The sequence below is a fragment of the Puma concolor genome, chromosome C1 (assembly GCF_028749965.1).
Source record: "Puma concolor isolate L17-30 chromosome C1, mPumCon1.1.hap2, whole genome shotgun sequence".
Taxonomy (NCBI): domain Eukaryota; kingdom Metazoa; phylum Chordata; class Mammalia; order Carnivora; family Felidae; genus Puma; species Puma concolor.
Genome location: NC_141674.1, coordinates 106,190,957 through 106,212,191, shown reverse-complemented (window position 1 = coordinate 106,212,191; position 21,235 = coordinate 106,190,957). Strand labels below are relative to the sequence as shown.

The following is a 21,235-nucleotide window of genomic DNA, read 5'->3' as shown; positions in this document are numbered from 1 at the left end:
AAAAAAACACATATGGATCCCAACACACACCCACACCCACTTTGTAGATTTTAAACACTGGAAAGGGTCTAGCCAATAAAACTTCACAGACCACTTAGATCTGTAAGCTGCCAGTTTAAGTTGAGTGAAAGGAATATTTAAGGACATCAGATTAACAGAGATGATATGAATAATAAAACCAGACAGACCCAAATTATGTGGATTTCAACTCCCTGAGTGTACACACCAAGGACTATCTAGCCATTGAGACTGGAAATACTCTACTGACCAATGGCTAAGCTGCTTTCTCCCCTGAACAGCATTCACACTGGCTGTGACTTTGCCTTGGGTCACTCTTTTTGTTTTTTTCTTCCACAGAGAATTCACTTCTGACTGATGCAATTTTTTCTCATATAGGTTACTGTAGAAAGTCAGGTAATAGGGGCGACTGGGTGGTGCAGTCGGTTAAGCGTCCGACTTCAGCCAGGTCACGATCTCGCGGTCCGTGAGTTTGAGCCCCGCGTCAGGCTCTGGGCTGATGGCTCAGAGCCTGGAGCCTGTTTCCGATTCTGTGTCTCCCTCTCTCTCTGCCCCTCCCCCGTTCATGCTCTGTCTCTCTCTGTCCCAAAAATAAATAAACGTTGAAAAAAAAAAGTCAGGTAATAGTCAAACCTGTGACTCTCTAGTGACTGCATATTGATGCTCTCATCAATCATGTGTTCACCTTGCCTTTTTTTTTTTTTTTTAAGGGGTGGGGGAAAGGTTACTATCTGATTTCCATGGGGGAATACATGGTAGCCTTCCAGTACTGACATCAATTGTGTGGGTTTTTTTTTTAATTTTTTAATGTTTATTTATTTTTGAGAGAGAGAGAGAGAGAGAGAGAGAGAGAGAGAGAGAATCTGAAGCAGGCTCCGGCCTCTGAGCTGTCAGCACAGAGCCTGATATGGGGCTTGAACTCATGAACCAAGAAATCATGACCTGAGCTGAAGTTGGATGCTTAACTGACTGAGCCACCCAGGAGCCCCTAATACTGACATCAATCTTAATCTGCTTTCATTTTACCCTGACCTGCACCTTGTCCTGAATTTCTTTTTATCAAATCAGTGTACAAATCACCTTTCTCTCTCCCTCTCTTGCTCTCTCCCCTTAGTTTATCCAATATAGCACACTCTGTTCTGGTGAAGGCATAGTCTAGTATCTCCATTTCAAAGCTTTGGTTCCCCTGCCTCAATTTTCAAATAACCCTGGGAACTTACTCAGGCCAAGGAGAGGGCAGTTCTGTTTCAAGGAGTCAGAAAACAGAAACAACTATCAAGTCTCTGGTAACTGCGTGACTGTTTACTTCTCCATACCATTTGGTATTGCTGCTAAAGTCTGGTTCAGCATTGTCCCATGAATACATGTCTCCTCTGAAGGGACTGCATGCTGGTCCAAGTTCCTGCACAAGCCCAAGTGATGCCCCACACTTAGCTTCCAAGGTTATGGCTGTCTTAGTTCACATCCACATGCTAAGTCACTGTTACCTAGAACATTTGGCCAGTATAGACCTAAGAGTTTTCACTATCACTATCTCTATCACTTACTGGGCCAGACTCAGACTCAATCCTCTTCAGCAAAACCTGTGTTGAGCATTGATCCATGGCCTAGATGCCCTCTCTCCTTCTAGTGAATTCTCTTATGCACTTTCCTGCCAGTTGACGATGGTCTACCAAATTGCCCTAACTTCAGACTTTGGAGAGTACAGATTATAATTTCCTTCCTTCCTTCCTTCCTTCCTTCCTTCCTTCCTTCCTTCCTTCCTTCCTTCCTTCCTTCCTTCCTTCCTTTTTTTCCTTTGTTTCTTTCTGAGAGAGCACAAGTGGTGGAGGGAAAGAGAGAATCTTGAGCAGGTTCTTTGGGGCTCCGTCTCACAAACTGTGAGATCATGACCTGAGCTGAAATCAAGAGTCAGACTCTTAACTAACTGAGCCACCCAGGAGTGCCTTTTCTGTTTTCTTTTAAAAGATTCTTGGACTGATCATGATAACTACCACCATCATCGTTGTGTATTACATATGAGTTTCCTGTGATTGCCATAACCAATTACCATAGACCCGTTGGCTTAAAACAACAGGAATTTATTCTCTTACAGTTCTAGAGGCTAGCAATCCAAAATCAAGGTGTTGGCAGGGCTGTGCTCCCTCCAAAGGCTCTGATGAGAATCTTCCCTTGCCTCTTCCAGCTTCTGTTGGTTCCAGCCAAGTGTTCTTTAGTTTGTGGCTGCATGACTCCAATCTCTGCCTCTGTCTTCACAGGGCCTTTTCCTCTGTCTCTCTGTATCTTCTCTTCTGTCTTTTACAAAGGACATTTGTCATTGGACTTAGGGCTCACCCAGCTAATCCAGGAAGAATTCATCTTGAGATTCTTAATTATATCTGCAAAGATCCTTTTGCCAAATATGTAAAAACATTCATAGGTTTCCAGGGGAAGACATGGACGTATCTTTTGGAGGGCCCCTTTCAATCTACTAGATATTATTTTATAAATGAGGAAATGTGGGGTTGAGAAAGATTAAGGGATTCCCTGAAGACAAATTGCTCCCCCTCTACCACACAGCTCTGCCCACTTGAGAAGGGTAGCAGATTTTTTTAAAACCTCACACACTAAAAAGGTCCTGTTAGACTCTTATCAAAGAACAATTGGTTCCTGCTGGCCTTATATTTGCACAACCAGAGGGATCTTCTAGGACCACCTCTAGGAATTCTGGTTTTAGGTGGGCCTTCCAAGCATTATTTTTTTAATATTTATTTATTTATTTATTTATTTATTTATTTATTTATTTATTTATATATATATATTTTTTCAACGTTTATTCATTTCTGGGACAGACAGAGACAGAGCATGAACGGGGCAGGGGCAGAGAGAGAGGGAGACACAGAATCGGAAACAGGCTCCAGGCTCTGAGCCATCAGCCCAGAGCCCGACGCGGGGCTCGAACTCACGGACCGCGAGATCGTGACCTGGCTGAAGTCGGACGCTTAACCGACTGCGCCACCCAGGCGCCCCTATTTATTTATTTATTTATTTATTTATTTATTTATTTATTTATTTATTTTGAGAGAGAGAGTGTATGAGCAGGGAAGAGGCAGAGAGAGAGGGAGACAGAGAACCCCCAAGCAGGCTCCATGCTATCAGCACAGAACCTGATGTGGGGCTCGAGCCCTCGAACACAATATCATGACCCAAGCCAAAATCAAGAGTCAGGCGCTCTACTGATAGAGCCACCCAGGTGCCCCAGCATTATTATATTGTATTGCATTACATCAAAAATTATGTCCAACTATCTTAAGGACATTTGATACTGGAGAATTGAAACCCATGGCCTTATTTTAATCAATGAGTTCAACCTGTCTCTGTCCCACTTTGTAACCATTTCCCTGAATAGGAATATAAACTGGCTTGTGTTTCATCCTTTTTATTATTCTCAACTCACCCTCCTGTGCCTATTGTGGAATGCCAGAGTGAGAAGGCTGACACACAGAGAGGGGAACCAATATGAAGTCCAGATCATAAACACCTGTATAGAAGATTTAATATCTCCCCTGAGGAGGAGTCTGTCAGGCTTTTTCATAGTTCAGCTCAGTGACGGTTCTGCTGTTGTGGAGCTGGCCTCATAGGGGTTCTTCACCAACTTGGCACACCGAAAAATCATCACGATTAGGAACAGAAACAGAAGAACAACAAAGGCGATGGCAAAGCCTTTGTCTACATCAATACTGCTGGACAGGCTTGAATCATCCATGGGAACACACACTTCTTTACCCTTGTACAGCAGTAGCTACCTCCTCAGGTATCTTCAGGTTTGTCATATTCCTAGACAAAAGAGGATAAAACAAGTTGATTGGTTTGTATGTGTATGTGTGTGTTTTCTTTTTTATTTTATTTTATTTTTTTATTTTTTTTCAACATTTATTTATTTTGGGGACATAGAGAGACAGAGCATGAACGGGGGAGGGGCAGAGAGAGAGGGAGACACAGAATCGGAAACAGGCTCCAGGCTCTGAGCCATCAGCCCAGAGCCTGACGCGGGGCTCGAACTCACGGACCGCGAGATCGTGACCTGGCTGAAGTCGGACGCTTAACCGACTGCGCCACCCAGGCGCCCCTGTGTGTGTTTTCTTAATAACATGTCAAAACCAAAGGAGATTTGCAAAAAAAAAAAAAAAAAAAAAAAAAAGCGAGGCTTATTTAAGAAGCACTTATGAAATTGATAAAGTTAGTATGGGTGATGTTCAAAATATATACACATAAAAGCATAAAACCTCTGGAAAAATACTCCAAGGCAAAACATGAGCAAACATGTATAGCTCAGAAATCAACTAGAGCTTCCTTGGCTGGTAAGAACCAGGGAAAGCTACCTTGAACAGCCCAATTCTGTGTTACATCCAAATCTTTCTCTAAGATTTTTTTTTCTTCCAAATTCTAAGAGTACATATTGTAACTAATTTGTTCTGGAGTCTTAACTTACTGGGTATGAACATAAAATTATTTTATTTTTTCTAATTACTATGTTTAACTGTGCTGTCATTCCCATTGTTTTTACAAAATATGTTTATTTATTTTGAGAGAGAGAGAGAGAGAGAGAGAGTGTGAGAGAGAGCAGGAGATTGGCAGAGAGAGAGAGGGAGAGAGCTAATCCCAAGCAGGATCTGCGTTGACCCACAGAGACTGACGTGGGGCTTGATTCCACGAGCTGTGAGATCATGACCTGACCCACAATCAAGAGTCGGACATTTAACTGACTGACCCACCCAGGTGCCCCTGTCATTCCCATCTTTTAATGAAAAATGAAGTACATCCCAGAAGGGATCAATTTTGGTTATTAAAACTTAGTCCACCAAATCAACACTGAAAGGAAGAAAACCAGAAAACTCCCGCTTCCCGATTTTAAAACTCACTGTAAAGTTACCGTTATTAAGACAGTGTGGCACTAGCCCAAGGATAGACATATAGTTAGGTGGGATAGATTTGGAAGTCTAGAAATAAACTCATATATCTATTGTCAACCGATTTTTGACAAGGATGCCAACACCATTCAGTGAGGAAAGAAAACATTGTGCTGGGACAACAGGACAGCCACATGCAAAAGAATGAAGTTGAACCCTTACTTCACACCATATATAAAAACTACCTCAAAATAGATCAAAGACCTAACTCTACAAAGCTCTTAAAAGAAAACAAAAGAGTAGATCTTCATAACCTTGGATTTGGCAAAGAATTTTTAGCTATTACATCAAAAGCACAAGCAACAGCAGAGAAAAATAGTTAAGTTGGAATTTGTCAAAATTTAAGACTTTTTCAAGTGTCTGTCAACAGATGAATGGATAAAGATGTGGTGTATATATGTATGTAAAATGGGATTTTACTCAGCCACAAAAAGGATGAGACCTCGCTGTTTATGACAACATGGGTGGACCTAGAGGGTATTATTCCAAGTGAAATAAGTCAGACAAAGACAAACAATGTATGATTTGTTATGTGTCGGCTCTAAAAAACAAAAAAACAAAAACAAAAAAACCAAAAACAACCTAAAAAACAAAGAATTAAACAAATGAAAAGCAGAAATATATCCATAAATATAGAGAACAAACTAATGGTTACCAGAGGGGAGGGATGTGGGGTATGGGCAAAATGGATGAAGAGGAGTGGGAGGTACAGGCTTCTAATTATGGAATGACTAAGTCATAAGGATAAAAGGGACAGCATAGGGAGTATAATCAGTGGTATTGTAATAGCATTTATGGTGACAGGTGGTAGCTATACTTGTGGTTAGCAAAGCACTAGCATATAAATTTGTCAAATCACTAAGTTGTATACCTGAAATTAATGTAACATTGTAACATTGTGTATCAACTATATTTCAGTTAAAAAAAAAAGAAAAACATTTAGGGGCACCTGGGGAGCTCAGTCACTTGAGCGACCAACTCTTGGTTTTGGCTTGACTCATATCATGCACTCATGGTTGATGAGATTGAGCCCCAAGTCTGGCTCTGCACTGACAATGCAGAGCCTGCTGGGGATTCTCTCTCCCTCCCTCTCTGCTCCTCCCCCACTCATGCTCTCTTTCTCTCAAAATAAATAGATTTGAAAAAAAAATGTTTAAAACTTCTGTTCTTCAAAGGACACTATCAAGAACGTGAAAAGACAACCCAAAGAATGGGAGAAAATATTTGCAAGTCATATATCCGATAAGGGACTTCTATCTAGAATATATAAAGAATTCTTATAACTAAATAATGGGAATACAAATAACCTAATTAAAAATTGGGCACAGGGGGGCTCCTGGGTGGCTTAGTCAGTTAAGTGTCCGACTCTTGATTTCGGGTCAGTTCATGATCTCACAGTTCGTGAGTTTGAGCCCTGTGCTGACAGCACAGAGCCTGCTTGGGATTCTCTCTTTCCCTCTCTCTCTGCCCCTCCCCTGCTTGCACTCTTTCTCTCTCTTTCTCTCTCTCTCAAAATAAATAAACTTTTTAAAAAACTGGGCAAAGGATCTGAATAGACATTTCTCTAAGGGAGTTATACAAATGGCCAATAAGCAGATGAAAAGATGCTGAACATCACTAATCATGGGGAGTTATCAATCAACAGGCATAAAATTGTAGTTAAGCAAGATGAACCAGCTCTAGAGATCTGCTGTACGACATTGTACCAGTAGTAATGATAATGTATCGCACACTAAAAAAATTGTTAAGAGGGTAAATCCCGTTATGTGCTCTTACTATGATAAAATGAAAGAAAGAAGTTGGCTGAAGCAGGCTGTAGCAACAGAAAAGAAGGCAGAATTGGGGCCCCTGGGTGGCTCAGTCAGTTGAGCGTCCAACTCAGGTCATGATTGCATGATTTGTGAAATGGAGCCCCTCGATGGGGCTGACAGGGTAGAGCCCACTCTGGATTCTCTCTCAGCTCCTACCCCACAGGCGTGCATGCACTCTGTCTCTCTCTCAAAATAAATAAATAAACTTAAAAAAAAACTTTAAAATAAAAGAAGGCAGAATTGAGATTGATCAAGGAGAATTTTTCTTTCCTGAGGGCCAGATAATGACCCCATAGATAGGGACCAACCCTGGGCATCATTCGAAAGAGGATCTAGCCTGAAAGGGATTCCCGCTGGAAGGAAGTTACCTTAACAGAAAGTGGTTGGAGGTAGACTTGGATTCAGTGCTGTAAAGCCAGTGGAGGGACATTGATTCTGAGGGATCTGCATGCAGTTAGATAACCCTAGTGAGGGAATTTTTGAGTAACCCATGAGAAGTACATCATGAAAGAAAGAACCCTGAACATCCTCCAAGCCTAGAGAGAAAGAAAATGCAAACAGATTTGTTTTGAAAAAAAAAAAAAATGGTTTAGTGAATCTTTTGGGAACACAGAGAGAATGCTTGTTTCATAAAAGATTAGTTTGGGACAGCTGGGAGCTAAGCAGCTCTGGGAAACAATATCAGTAATTGTCTTCACGATGGGCAGACTTGTACCTTTGGCAGAGAATTGTAAGGAAGTGGTTGTGAGACTGAGGATAAAAGATGGGGCGCCTGGGTGGCTCAGTCTGAGTGTCCAACTCTTGGTTTCTGCTCAGGTCATGATCTCATGGTTATGTGAGTTCGAACCCCACGCTGACAGCGTGGAGCCTGCTTGGGATTCTCTCTCTCTTTCTCTCTCTGCCCCTCCCCACCCCCCCAAAATAAACTTAGAGAAAATGCTTATAAAAAAAAGACTGGGGATAAGAGAAAAACTAGTCTGGGGCTCCTCCTGGCAGCTGGAAATGTGGGAAAATTGGTAGATATTTGTATTCCCCTTAATATCTCATGTACATATATATCACATTATTGATTTCCTCACCTTTCTACAGTGCTTTTCAGAGTAGGGTCATGTGGAACTCTTGTGTTCCACATTTCAGTAGCTTCTTACTCCCTATATCTATTAATATCCTTTTGGGTCTACTTCCAAAATTCTCTCTCAAGTCAATTCTTTCTTCCTTTCTTTCCATCTTTCTTTCTTTCTTTCTTTCTTTCTTTCTTTCTTTCTTTCTTTCTTTCTTTCTCAATTCCCTTTATTCCCATGGTCATCACTGTACTCTAGGTCATCAAATACCAGACTCCTGCAAATACTCTCAGAATTCCTGAAAATACTTGTGTTCCCTTCCAAACCACAAAGTGGTCTTTAATAAATGGAAATCCATCAGTCTTCTGATTATAATTTGTCACCAGCTGCCTACAGTTTTCAAACTTTTTAATGGGGTTCCAAGGCTCTCCATAATTTGATCTAACCTTGTTTCTTGCCACTCTCTCCTTCGTACTTTGTGACCCAGAAATGCTGGACTTCTCACAGTTCCGTGACTTTTGCATGATCCTCCTTTGCCTCTAAGCCTTGTCATTAATATTCTCTTTGTATTATTTCCATCCTTCTATATTCAACTTTTAGGCTTTAGATTAAATGTTAATTTTCCAGGGAGATATTCTGGTAATATTCACTATGGTTTACTACGAGTACTTCAGAGTCTGTCTTCTGTGACAAAATAGTAATCTGACCTGAAAGTAGGATTTGTTTGTTTTTTATGCTAAAAGTTTGGGATATATTGGCTATTCAGTAGATATCTGTTCAATGAGTGGATGTAGCACTACACTCTGCTAAAGTGGGCATGTAAAAAATGCTGAACAAATGAATGACTTTGAGAACGTGGCATTGAGTTAAGACAGGAAAAGACTATTGGTGATCTCAAAGAAAATAGTGTCAGCAGAGTGGTAAAGAAGTAATCCAGCCTTCGGTGGATTAAGCAGGAAAGGGCAGTGAGGAAATGAAGACACTAAGATTTTACATCATTTATGAGGAGTTCAACTGGGAAAGAAAGAAGAGAAGTAGAATAGCTAAAAGCCTACTGCAGAATCAGGCAAAGGATTCCTTTTCAAAGACGGAATGAAAAGGTATCAGGTAGGATGCATTTGGTTGCAAGTGACAAAAAGTTCACATGAGTGATATTAAACAATACATGGAATTTATTAACTTATGAGGCTGAAGTCCAGAGTAAAGTTAACTTTAGTTATGGCTGGATCCAGAGATTCAAGGTGTTACCAGGGTTTTGCCTTGATATGTCTATTATATTTCACAGTCCCACCTTTCTTCTTTTTTTTTTTTTAATTTTTTTTTCAACGTTTTTTATTTTTATTTTTGAGACAGAGAGAGACAGAGCATGAACGGGGGAGGGGCAGAGAGAGAGGGAGACACAGAATCGGAAACAGGCTCCAGGCTCCGAGCCATCAGCCCAGAGCCTGACGCGGGGCTGGAACTCACGGACCGCGAGATCGTGACCTGGCTGAAGTCGGACGCTTAACCGACTGCGCCACCCAGGCGCCCCAGTCCCACCTTTCTTCTATGTTGAGTTTATACACAGGCTGATTTCCTATAGTAGCAAGAATGGCCCCAATAAATCCAGACCTCTTATATTCCCTCTTCACATTCTCTCTTCCTCCCCAAGTCCAGAGGAAGAAAGAATACTTTTATATCACTCAAGATTCTTTGTTGCAAGCAACAGAAACAATGTCCCTCACCTGAGCAAAAAAAAAAAAAGTATTTATTGCAAGGAGGAAGAGGCTAGTCAGCTTCCAGAATGAAGTAGAATTGGTCTTATAAAATAGGCAGAAATGAGGGGCGCCTGGGTGGCTCAGTAGGCGTCCGACTTTGGCTCAGGTCATGATCTCACAGTCTGTGAGTTCGAGCCCTGCGTCGGGCTCTATGCTGACAGCTCAGAGCCTGGAGCCTGCTTCTGATTCTGTGTCTCCCTCTCTCTCTGCCTCTCCCCCATTCATGTTCTGTCTCTCTCTGTGTCAGCAATAAATAAACATAAAAATTAAAAAAAAAAAAACAGGCAGAAACGAAGGGAGACGAGGCATTGGGAACCAACCACAGTCATGTTCAGCACAGGAGAAGTCTGGTTAGGGCACTGCTGGCACTGGATGATTTTGTTGGGCACCGAGGCTACCATCATTGGATACGCCCACTTCTGCCCTGCCTGAATTATAAATTGTGTCATCTTTGTGTCACTCAACATTCCAGTCCCTGGCCCCTGTGCAAGGATGACACACAAATTCATGAAGCCTTCCATCCCCCCCCCCCTTTTTTCTTTTCCTTTATTTGAGAGAGAGGGAGAGAGAGAGAGAGACAGAGAGAGAGAACATGTGAGTGGGGAGAGGGGAAGTAGGAGAGAAGGAGGGAATGTTAAACAGGCTCCACGCTCAGCATGGAGCCCGACATGGGGCTTGATCCCACGACCCTGGGATCATGACCTGAGCTGAAATCAAGAGTTAAATACTCAACTGACTAAGCCACCCAGGGAATGCCGTGAAGCATTCCATATTTTTAAGTAACTGGAATTTAAATAAAAACTTGGGAGGAAAAACAAATCATAATGAGCCTTGAAAGTCAACATAAAGAATTCGAATTTTCTTTTCCAGGCATGGGGGAACCATTGAAGGATTTAGAACAGATAAGTGAGAGCAGGGGCCATATCTTACTGTACCTCCCACTGACCCTAACTGGAATGTAAGCTCTAAGCCTTAGTCTGTGTCCCATTAGTGACATAGCTTCAGTGCCTATGGCAGGGCTGGCACATTGTAGGTGTTTAGTATACCTACATAAATGAATTAGTATCTATATCAGTGCCAGAAATATTGGGCATATACAATTCATGCTTGTTGAAGGAAGGAAGGTAAATCATCAAAGCCATGCTCTAAAAAGATAGCTGGCAACAGTATATAAAAGATATTGGAGACAGCAAATAGACACCATAGGGTGGAAAACAATTAGAAGGAGTTGTAACAGTCTTAGCAAGAGGCAAGAAGAGTATAAACTAGGATAACATAGTAACAAAAAGGAAGGAATGGATGAGAAAGGATTTGACATGACTTATACATTAAATGAACATATGGGAGGAAGAAGAAGTGATAAAGATGACCTGGGGTTTGACTTTGGATGGCTGAAAGAAAAATGCTGCCATTAATAGAACAATTTATTTTAGGAATTAGCAGATATTCAAAGGGAATATGATGAGTTCAGTTTGGAGTAGGTTGAATTTAAAGGCACTGGTGTGATATGCTCAAGAGGCAGAAATGTGGGACTGAAGTTTAGGAGTAAAGAAGAGCAAGATCTTTAGAGCCGAGTCACCCAAATGCAGGGTAGTTGAAATCATAGAAGTAGATGAGATGGCCAAAGGAGAATTTGAAACAAGGGAATGTCTGCTTCTACGGTGGAGGAAAGAGAGCTAGAAACCACAGATGGAATAGTTATAGTAGGAACGCCTGAAGAGTGGAGAGTCATGAAATTGAAGCGATTGAGATAATTCAAGGAGGTGTGTTACCAAGAGCCTCAAATATTGCAGAGGGATGGAAAACGTTCAGCATTTGGAAAGTCATCTCTGATTTTCCTCCTTATCTCATTGAATCTGAATTTCTGAATTTTTTTTATTTTTATTTTTTTCAATGTTTATTTTGGGAGAGAGAGAGAGAGAGAGAGAGAGAGAGAGAGAGAGAGAGAGAGAGAGAATCTGAAGCAGGCTCCAGGCTCCGAGCTGTCAGCACAGAGCCCGACGGAGAGCTCAAACTCATGAACCGTGAGATCATGACCTGAGCCAAAGTCAGACGCTCAACCGGCTGAGCCACCCAGGCGCCCCTTGAATTTCTGAACTTTGAATCAAAGGTCTCTAGTTCACTTATTCAAACTTCTCACTCACAGATGCTGAATTCCAATAAGCTAATTTTGATCCTGTTAGGCTGATACCTTTCCTCCCTCCACCTCAAGAAGTAAAATACAGGGGCACCTGGGTGGCTCAGTAGGTTAAGCGGCCGACTTCGGCTCAGGTCATGATATCGCAGTTTGTGAGTTCAAGCCCCGCGTCGGGCTCTGTGCTGACAGCTCAGAGCCTGGAGCCTGTTTCAGATTCTGTGTCTCCCTCTCTCTGACCCTCCCCTGTTCATGCCCTGTCTCTCCCTGTCTCAAAAATAAATTAAAAAAAAAAAAAAAAAAAAAACGTTAAAAAAATAAAAAAAAAAAAAAAGTAAAATACATTCTTATTAAAAAAAGGAAAAGGAGGGGCGCCTGGGTGGCGCAGTCGGTTAAGCGTCCGACTTCAGCCAGGTCACGATCTCGCGGTCCGTGAGTTCGAGCCCCGAGTCAGGCTCTGGGCTGATGGCTCAGAGCCTGGAGCCTGTTTCCGATTCTGAGTCTCCCTCTCTCTCTGCCCCTCCCCCGTTCATGCTCTGTCTCTCTCTGTCCCAAAAATAAATAAATGTTGAAAAAAAATTTTTTTAAAAAAAGGAAAAGGAAAGAAAAAGGCTGATGTTGTTTTGGTTCCAAGTATGCCATGCATGCTCTTGGCTCTTATTTTCATATTCAGGGATCATATCTAGGTTTTATAAGGCCTGAAGTTTATACAAGTTGGAGGTTTCTCTTAAAAAAAAAAAAAGCAAGATTTTGAATACAAAATTATGTAAAGTTTTTTAGAATGCAAAAAAAAAATCACAAATTATTGCAGCCTTGGATATTCAGTTTCCTTTCCTCTAAGACCTCTTAGGCAGGGGTGCCTGGGTGGGTTGAGCATCAGACTTTTGATTTCAGCTCAGGTCATGATCCCAATATTGTGGGATTGAGCCCTGTGTCAAGCTCTGTACTGAGCATGGGTCCTGCTTGAGATTCTCTCTCTATCCCTCTGCCCATTTCTCCAGCTTGTGGATGCTCCTCTCTCTTGAAAAGAAAAAGTCTTTAAGACCTTTTAGGTAAAGTCACTTTTCTTGGCAGATAAATCCAAAACCTTTTTTCCATGTCCTAGAATTTTTAAAGTGGTTCTTAAGGTTCCTGTTTTATTTGAGATGAGCAGCAGAACTGCTCAGGACTAGAATAGGGAAAAGGAGATAGGGCAGCAATCTATCGGTTTATGTAAAGTTTGGTACTGCTAAAGTAGGACACACAACAACAGCAGTTACAAATCTGTATCGGATGTTAGTTCCACTTTCACTTGATACTTCCCCAAAAGATTAATCCCCTCTTCCTTTCCTATGTTGCCTTCTCAAATCACTTCATTTCCCCCATCTGTTGCCCTGTATTTCTTAAAGATAAATATACAAAAACCAAAACAAGACGACAACAAAAACAACCTAAAAAGACCCAGCTTTTCTGTCCGGGCCATAAGTTTACTCTAAAGGGAGAGGTGATGATGAAGAAATACAATAATGACGCTCTCCTACTATAATCCCTGAAATCAAAGACATCCTCTAGACAATAGGACCCACAGGGGTTCCCCAAGCTTGTTTCAAAACAACGCTGTACCTTGTAAAGTTTCACTTTTGCATAAAAGCCCTTTACTTTTCCCTCAGTCATTTCCCTAGTACTTCCCAAGTTTGCAGAGAAGCTCTACAAAACTCAGAAGGATTGTTGTAATTATTCCCATAAAAACTTCACTAGAAAGACAATACAGATAGTTATTTACCTCTTGAGAGAGTGATAGCCAAGGCTGGCTGTTGGCAGGGCAGTCTCTTCCTGCTCAAGCACATCTCTTGGCAGCCTCTCCCCTTTTTATCAACGCCCTCTTACGAAAGGAGAGTGATTGGTAGCTCTGTCCCTTCCCCACTCCCACACTAAACTCAGAAGCTTCATGAATAGTTCAACTAAAACATGATCAAGTTTCAGACACTCCCATAGTGAGTGAGAAAATGATCCACTAGATTAAATTGGAGCCCAGGTCAGTAGAAGAATATTTCCACAACTCTCCAAGGGCTGGGGCAGCCAAGGTTAATAGCTCAAGTAATACCTTGTAAGTGGATCACATGGGTGGTAGAAGATGGGTCAGGAGCCAGCTTTTTGGTCTCTGCAACGGTTCTCTGAATTAGCGGTGACATGTGGGACATTGTTAGAAATGCAAATTCTTGGACCCTCATCCATGCCTTAATGAATCAGAAACTTTAACCAGCCCTTCTAGGGGGACTGTAATGTATGCTCAAGTTTGGGAACTATTTACCAACAAGATCAGTTGAAGCTCAAAGATCTGCTTTTTCTCAAAAAGAATTTACTTAGAGCATTTGAATCAGAAAAGTCTAAACTATTTTACTTAGTATTAGGTATTACATGTGTTCATATATAGCGAAATTTACTATTTCCTCTAAGGTTTTATTTGGTTCATCAAAAAACTTTTAGGGGTGCCTGGGTGGCTCAGTCGGTTAAGACTCTAACTCTTGGTTTCAGCTCAGCGTGGGGCTCGGCGTGACAGAGCAGAGCCTGCTTGGGATTCTCCGTCTCCCTGTGTCTCTGCCCCTCCCCAACTTGTGCTGTCTCGGTCTCTCTCTTTCAAAAACAACAACAACAAAAAAACAAACAAACAAAAAAAACGTTTATAGGGTGTATGTATGTGTGTGCATGCACGCTCTCGTGCAAACTTGTCTATCTGTATTTACATATGCTTATAAGTATACAGAATATTTCTGGAGAGAATTATTCTGTGGCTTCAAGATGAGAAATTGGGTGGTTTATATTGTACCATGTACATATTATCTACTCAAAAAATTGTTTTGAGTATTAGATAAATTTTCAAAATATTATCAACCTTTAGAAAAGTAACTCTTCTGGAAGAGGTGCTATATTTAATAAATTTTACTGAATGCCAATAATGTGTCAGTCATTTGCTAGATGCTGGGGACAGAACGGAGAATGAGGTATGGTCCCAGCTCTCACTTTTATTTTTCCAAATAATATGTAGCAATTTAAATTCTAAATGTAGCAATTAAAAATATTTTCAGTTTCCAAATTCCAAATGTAGCAATTTAAAAATATTTGGTGGGGGGGATCTGGGTGGTTTAGTCAGTTCAGAGTCGGACTTCAGCTCAGGTCACCATCTCAAAATTTGTGAGTTCGAGTCCCACATCAGGCTCTGTGCTGACAGCTCAGAGCTGGGGGCCTGCTTTGGATTCTTTGTCTCCCTCTCTCTCTGCCCTTCCCACACTTGCACTCTTGTCTCTGTCTCTCTCTCTCAAAAATAAATAAACATTTAAAAATATTATTGAAGAAAATAATCTGTCACTAATTCTTGGAGAAAAATAAAATAAAATAATTTTCTGTTTCCAAATTTCTCTTGCCCCTGACCATACAATCACAAATTGGTGGGAGAGGTGAGGGTACTACCTCTCAGTTTTCAGGGTAGGAAAAACTAAAGTCTGAAACAAAACTAGGCTTTGCTGCTCATTATGATAGCTACCATTGTTTAGTGATGGACCTTAAAACAAAATTGCTGCATATTTCTGTTTTTTTTATAATTATAGATGTCCTTCAAACATTACAGAAATATGTACCAAAAGATAGAAATCTCCTATTAATCCTATGCTCCAGAGACAAACTATTAATAGTTTAGTGGATTTTTCCAGCTTTAATTTCTATATTTATTATAATTATCATTTACAAGATAATGCTCATTTTATGCTTTTTTCCCCATTTAATAATATACCTTGGACATCTTTCTATTTTAATACATTTAGATCAACTTAATTCATTTTAATGGCTGCTAAGTACGTAGGTACTCCATTACATACATATCCCTGATTTTTTTTCACTATTAGTGGGCATTTGGGTTGTTTCAGATTTCTTTTTTTTTTTAATTATTTTTACACTTATTTATTTTTGAGAGACAGAGCACAAGTGGAGGAGGGGCAGAGAGAGAGGGAGACAGAATTCAAAGCAGGTTCCAGGTTCTGAGCTGTCAGCACAGAGCCCGGCAAGGGGCTCGAACTCACAAACCGTGAGATCATGACCTGAGCCAAAGTTGGTTGCTCAACCAACTGAGCCACCCAGGAGCCCCTCAAATTTCTTAACAACATTGCAATGGGTATCCTTGCACATATTTTTCTGAGCACTTGTGGAAATGTTTTTGTGAGATAAATTCCTCAAAATGGTAAAAATATAAATGCTAGGTTGTAGGATATGAATATTTAGAATACTAACAGGTATTGCCAAGTCACACACTAGAAAGGTTATTGTAATATACAAAATAGGAATGAAAGTGTTTATTTTTCCAGTGTCACCAATATAGGTTACTTTCAATCTTTGAAATATTCGTCCAGCTAACAGGCAAAAACAACATCTCAGTTTTTAAAAACTTGCATTTCTCTGGGGTGCCTGGATGGCTCAGTCAGTTAAGCATTTGACTTTGGCTCAGGTCATGATCTCGCGGTTTGTGGGTTTGAGCCCTGCGTTGGGGTCTGCACTGACAGCTCAGAGCCTGGAGCCTGCTTTGGATTCTGTGTCTCCCTTTCTCTCTGCCCTTCCCCTGCTTGTCCTCTCATTCTCTCTCACTCAGAAATAAAACAACAACAATAAAACAAAAACATAAAAAAAAAAAAACAACCCTTGCAGTTCCCTCACTAGTATGGTATTTGAATTTTTGTTTGTACATCACTTTCAGATATCCTGTACCTATCCTTTCTCTTCTTGTCATTGGGCTATTCCTCTCTTATTCATTGATTTAAAGGTTATATATATACATAAACACACACATACTGACAATATATTTTTACTTTTGTGATATATGTTCTCAGTTTCTATCCTTTGACACTCCCACTCCCTCACATTTGAAGGTGCTATCAACATCAGCTTCCAGAATTTAACCTTTCTGCTCAGCCCCATAACCTCTCTTAGCTTCTCTTGTTTCCCTAACCAGTCTCATCTCCTTCTGCAGCTCTAGAATCTCCCACCCCCAAGATACTGACCTAATTTGTCAACCTGTTCTCTAATCCTGGGTAAATTCCTCAGTTTACTTCCTTACCTCTGGCTTCTGATATTGGCAGACCAAGTAGTAACAATGCTCTGTAGTTTCATGAACATTTATGCCTTCTGACTTTAGGGTCTCAGAGAAGTAGACCATCATTTTATGTATACATTCTTAGTCATACACTTCCCCAAATTACCCACAGTTCTGTAGCTAGAACCAACAGCATTTCTACCTTTTGTTCTCAGTAGAAGTTTGACCTATTAACTCTTTGAGCATCAAAGCCACTGCGTATGAGTCAACACCTCTCTTTCTTCCACTTCAAAATGTTTACACATTTTCAGCAAAACGTGCCTTGGTTTTTTGAGAGTAATATGTCCATATGCGGCCTAACCTATCTGCTGGTCTCCTCCAGCACCAGGTCTTACTTGTTTTCTCAGGCATATATATTTTCTTCATCTTTAATTTGCAACGTTTTTCACAAGCTCAGTCTGTAGACATACTTTTCTATTTGTACTCTACGTACCCATCCCAGCTACCATCTGATTACTTTGCCTTCGTTGCCTTTCTTTCTTTCTTTCTTTCTTTCTTTCTTTCTTTCTTTCTTTCCTTCTTTCCACCCTTCCTTCCTTCTTTCCTTCCTTCCTTCCTTCCTTCCTTCCTTCCTTCCTTCCTTCCTCCCTTCCTTCAAGTTTTTATTTATTTGGACAGATGGAGAGAGTGTGCACACACATAGAGGAGGGGGAGAGAGAGAGAGAGAGAGAGAGAGAGAGAGAGAGAGAGAGAGAATCCCAAATAGGCTCAATACAGTCAGCACAGAGCCCAGAGTGGGGCTGGAACCCACGAACCGTGAGATCATGACCTGAGCCAAAATCAAGAGTTGGACGCTTAACCAACTGAGCCACCCAGGTGCCCCTTCATTGCCATATTTCTTAGTGTTTTTTTAAAATGTTTATTTTTGAGAAAGTGTGAGTGGAAGAAGGGCAGAGAGGGAGACAGAGGATTAGAAACAGGCTCTGTGCTGACAGCAGCTTGGACTCACAAACGGTGAGACCATGACCTGAGCCCAAGTCGGATGCCCAATCGACTGAGTCACGAGGTGCCCCCATATTTCTTGAAAAGGTGTTGTATGCCAGCTATCTGACTACGTTTACTCACTTTCTGTACACTCTCACTCACTCAACTATGGTTTCTGCTGCATCTACTCTCCTTAGATTTGCTCATCCTCATCTCTGAACACGTGATGCTATTGCCCAAAATCTTTTATCTCGAAATTCCTTTTGCTTCATTGCCTTGCTTCTTCCAGATTGCCTCTTCCTTCTTCCATCGTCTGAAATAGGCATTTCTCTCTTTCTTTCTTTTTTTCTTTCTATCCTTTAATTTCCAAAGCATGGCCATTCACGTTTGACTGCATAAATGGTGCATAAATATTCTCTTACAGTAGGCCAAGACATCTATGGTATCCCAATTATGCAAAAACAGATGCAAAATAGTGTTAAACTTCCTTGTCTGAAATTATAAGACTAAGTGGGTGTGCATATATTTTTCAAAATTTTTAATGTTTACTTATTTTTGACAAAGAAAGACAGAGCATGAATGGGGGTGGGGGGTGGGAAGGGCGCAGAGAGACAGGGAGACATAGAATCCAAAGCAGGCTCCAGGCTCTGAGCTGTCAGCACAGAGCCTGACGCGGGGCTCAAACTCACCGACCATGAGATCATGACCTGAGCCGAAGTTGGATGCTTAATTGACTGAACCACCCAGGCGCCCCTGTGTGTGCATATATTTTTAAAATCCCTTTATTCCCATCCCATCCTTTCAGCTGAACTTTATTGATTACTCTTTGCCCTTCTTATGTTCCCCTATCTTGTGAAAGGCATCAATTATCCAGTCAGTCAAGCCAAATCTCCTTCCCATCCCCCTACCTCTAGTCATCAAGTGCTGAAAAGACATCTTCCTAAAATTTTCTGGAATGTGGCACAAAAACAGACACATAGACCAATGGAATAGAATAGAAACCCCAGAACTAGACCCACAAACGTATGGCCAACTCATCTTTGACAAAGCAGGAAAGAACATCCAATGGAAAAAAGACAGTCTCTTTAACAAATGGTGCTGGGAGAACTGGACAGCAACATGCAGAAGGTTGAAACTAGACCACTTTCTCACACCATTCACAAAAATAAACTCAAAATGGATAAAGGACCTGAATGTGAGACAGGAAACCATCAAAACCTTAGAGGAGAAAGCAGGAAAAGACCTCTCTGACCTCAGCCGTAGCAATCTCTTACTCGACACATCCCCAAAGGCAAGGGAATTAAAAGCAAAAGTGAATTACTGGGACCTTATGAAGATCAAAAGCTTCTGCACAGCAAAGGAAACAACCAACAAAACTAAAAGGCAACCAACGGAATGGGAAAAGATATTTGCAAATGACATATCGGACAAAGGGCTAGTATCCAAAATCTATAAAGAGCTCACCAAACTCCACACCCGAAAAGCAAATAACCCAGTGAAGAAATGGGCAGAAAACATGAATAGACACTTCTCTAAAGAAGACATCCGGATGGCCAACAGGCACATGAAAAGATGTTCAGCGTCGCTCCTTATCAGGGAAATACAAATCAAAACCACACTCAGGTATCACCTCACGCCAGTCAGAGTGGCCAAAATGAACAAATCAGGAGACTATAGATGCTGGAGAGGATGTGGAGAAACGGGAACCCTCTTGCACTGTTGGTGGGAATGCAAATTGGTGCAGCCGCTCTGGAAAGCAGTGTGGAGGTTCCTCAGAAAATTAAAAATAGACCTACCCTATGACCCAGCAATAGCACTGCTAGGAATTTATCCAAGGGACACAGGAGTACTGATACATAGGGGCACTTGTACCCCAATGTTCATAGCAGCACTCTCAACAATAGCCAAATTATGGAAAGAGCCTAAATGTCCATCAACTGATGAATGGATAAAGAAATTGTGGTTTATATACACAATGGAGTACTACGTGGCAATGAGAAAAAATGAAATATGGCCTTTTGTAGCAACGTGGATGGAACTGGAGAGTGTGATGCTAAGTGAAATAAGCCATACAGAGAAAGACAGATACCATATGGTTTCACTCTTATGTGGATCCTGAGAAACTTAACAGGAACCCATGGGGGAGGGGAAGGAAAAAAAAAAAAGGGGAGGTTAGAGTGGGAGAGAGCCAAAGCATAAGAGACTGTTGAGAACTGAGAGCAAACTGAGGGTTGATGGGGGGTGGGAGGGAGGAGAGGGTGGGTGATGGGTATTGAGGAGGGCACCTTTTGGGATGAGCACTGGGTGTTGTATGGAAACCAATTTGACAATAAATTTCATATATAAATAATAAATAAATAAATAAATAAATAAATAAATAAATAAATAAATAAAAAGAAATAAGGGGAAAAAAGTTAATAAAAAAGTTAATAAAAGTTCACAGTAAAAATTACCCTGAAGGATGTAAAAGTGTGTATGTGTGTGTGTACACATTAAAATAATTGTGGGCACTGGGCACTAAAGTGTTAATAGTGGCTGTTGCAGCTTTGAATTTCTAACGATTTTTGCTTCATTTTGCTTTTATGTTTTGATTAAATTTCATTTGCAAAGCACATTTTATGATTATATAAACAGAACAATAACTAATGAAGGATTTCTGACTGGAGGGCAGTCAGACCTGAGGGATAAGAAGAGGGAAGGGGAAGAGTCTTCCATATGCACAAGAAGATGCTAAGAGACTCTGTATTGCAGCAACTGTTCATAGTTTTTTCTTCCCTAAAGTTATTGACATGTTAAATAAAATCACAATTTGTTATGGAAAAAAAAATAAATAAAATTTTCTGGAATGGATCTCTTCTCCATGAGAGTTCTCTTTGGCAAGTCCATTTCTTCATAACTCTGACATGTGAGATTTTAATTGCTCTGCCACAGTTTTCTTTTAGTCCACAGTGACAGCTCCAAGTCTGTTTGCTTTTGTAGTTCTTGTATTATGGTCATAGTCTTAAGGACAGTGGCACAAACACAGCTCTTAGTCTCTTTCTCCCCAACAGCTAATGGCTTAAAGCATGCATGCAAAGTTTGATACTGAGACTTTATTGCTAATGATTCCGTTAAGAGTGTAACTGGATTTTTCTTGCTTGCTGACTCAGGATGATTAGTCTTGATTTCATATTCTGGTCTGTACTGAATGTAATCTGGATCAGAGTCAGTTTTCTGGAACATCAGTTTCATCTTGTTGACCTCTGCCTCCATCTTGAATAGTTGACATTCCTCAGACTGAAACAGGCATTTCTTGAGGCATTTTTTGTGTCCTTTAGCCTCTCTCTTTTAACTAAGGTGCTAGCATTCTATGAAACCACAGTGTCTTGCAGTTGGTGAAGTTTACATCTAGGTCCCAACCTCTCTTTTGGGCAGATGCCCTATGATTTCATATGCTTAATAAGCATTTTTACCTGGCTGTCCTAC

The 21,235-nt window shown here is 40.9% G+C and overlaps 2 protein-coding genes across 5 annotated transcripts; both read right to left on the bottom strand.

The window, feature by feature from the left end:
- Positions 1-2,078: 2,078 nt before the first annotated feature.
- On the bottom strand, positions 2,079-13,649 carry CTXND2 (cortexin domain containing 2). Of its 4 annotated transcripts, none has more exons than XR_015255106.1 (3): positions 13,493-13,649; positions 3,539-3,834; positions 2,079-2,313 (listed from the first exon to the last, which is right to left on the bottom strand). XR_015255106.1 is itself a non-coding variant. In XM_086718140.1 (3 exons), the coding sequence occupies exon 3, from the start codon at positions 3,761-3,763 to the stop codon at positions 3,596-3,598; it is 168 nt and encodes a 55-aa protein (XP_086574266.1). In that variant the 5' UTR covers positions 3,764-3,834; positions 7,147-7,314; positions 13,493-13,642; the 3' UTR covers positions 3,421-3,595. The 4 variants fall into 4 exon arrangements, 2 of the variants coding, with proteins under 2 accessions (XP_086574266.1, XP_025768092.1); XR_015255107.1 differs by having other exon boundaries at positions 2,079-2,309; XM_086718140.1 differs by lacking the exon at positions 2,079-2,313 and adding an exon at positions 7,147-7,314 and having other exon boundaries at positions 3,421-3,834; positions 13,493-13,642.
- A 7,011-nt stretch (positions 13,650-20,660) lies between these two features.
- Positions 20,661-21,022, bottom strand: LOC112848766 (SKA complex subunit 2). Its single transcript, XM_025912568.2, is given in 2 exon segments — positions 20,661-20,707; positions 20,710-21,022. Coding segments are annotated over 2 exon segments (360 nt in total).
- Between the last annotated feature and the right edge of the window lie 213 nt (positions 21,023-21,235).